The sequence below is a fragment of the Propithecus coquereli genome, unplaced genomic scaffold, assembly GCF_000956105.1.
Source record: "Propithecus coquereli isolate 6110/MARCELLA unplaced genomic scaffold, Pcoq_1.0 Scaffold1154, whole genome shotgun sequence".
Taxonomy (NCBI): Eukaryota; Metazoa; Chordata; class Mammalia; order Primates; family Indriidae; genus Propithecus; species Propithecus coquereli.
The window spans coordinates 22,282-22,649 of NW_012135570.1; the positions used below are offsets into that span (position 1 = coordinate 22,282).

At 57.6% G+C, this 368-nt stretch overlaps 1 protein-coding gene across 1 annotated transcript in view; it reads left to right on the forward strand.

The window, feature by feature from the left end:
* Positions 1-163, forward strand: part of LOC105821162 (phylloquinone omega-hydroxylase CYP4F2-like) — a gene marked incomplete at its 3' end in the record, with an annotated part of 9,480 nt that extends 9,317 nt beyond the window's left edge. Inside the window, exon 5 of the mRNA XM_012657814.1 lies at positions 34-163. Within this exon, the coding sequence (XP_012513268.1) occupies positions 34-163 (130 nt within the window). The remainder of the gene's footprint in view (positions 1-33) is intronic.
* Positions 164-368: the final 205 nt, after the last annotated feature.

Genomic DNA, 368 nt, shown 5'->3' on the forward strand with positions numbered 1-368 from the left:
CCAGAGACTCAAGCCTGCCTGGCTGCCCCTCAGGCCACGACACCACGGCCAGTGGTATCTCCTGGGTCCTGTACAACCTTGCAAGGCACCCAGAACACCAGGAGCGCTGCCAGCAGGAGGTGCGAGAGCTCCTGAGGGACCGGGAGCCTGACGAGATTGAATGGTGAGTGCAGGTGCTCGTGGCCTGGTCCTGAGCCCCTCTCATTGGCTCTGCTGTCCTGGTGGGAAGAGGGGAGATGGGTTTTTTTTTGCTGATTTTGCCGCTATTGCTTAGTGGAGATGGGAGCAGAAACCACAAGCAGAGCTTGGTATGCAGCTTGGCTAGCAGGGGAATGATTGCAAGCTTTTGGGGAAAAAGATCTGGGCTG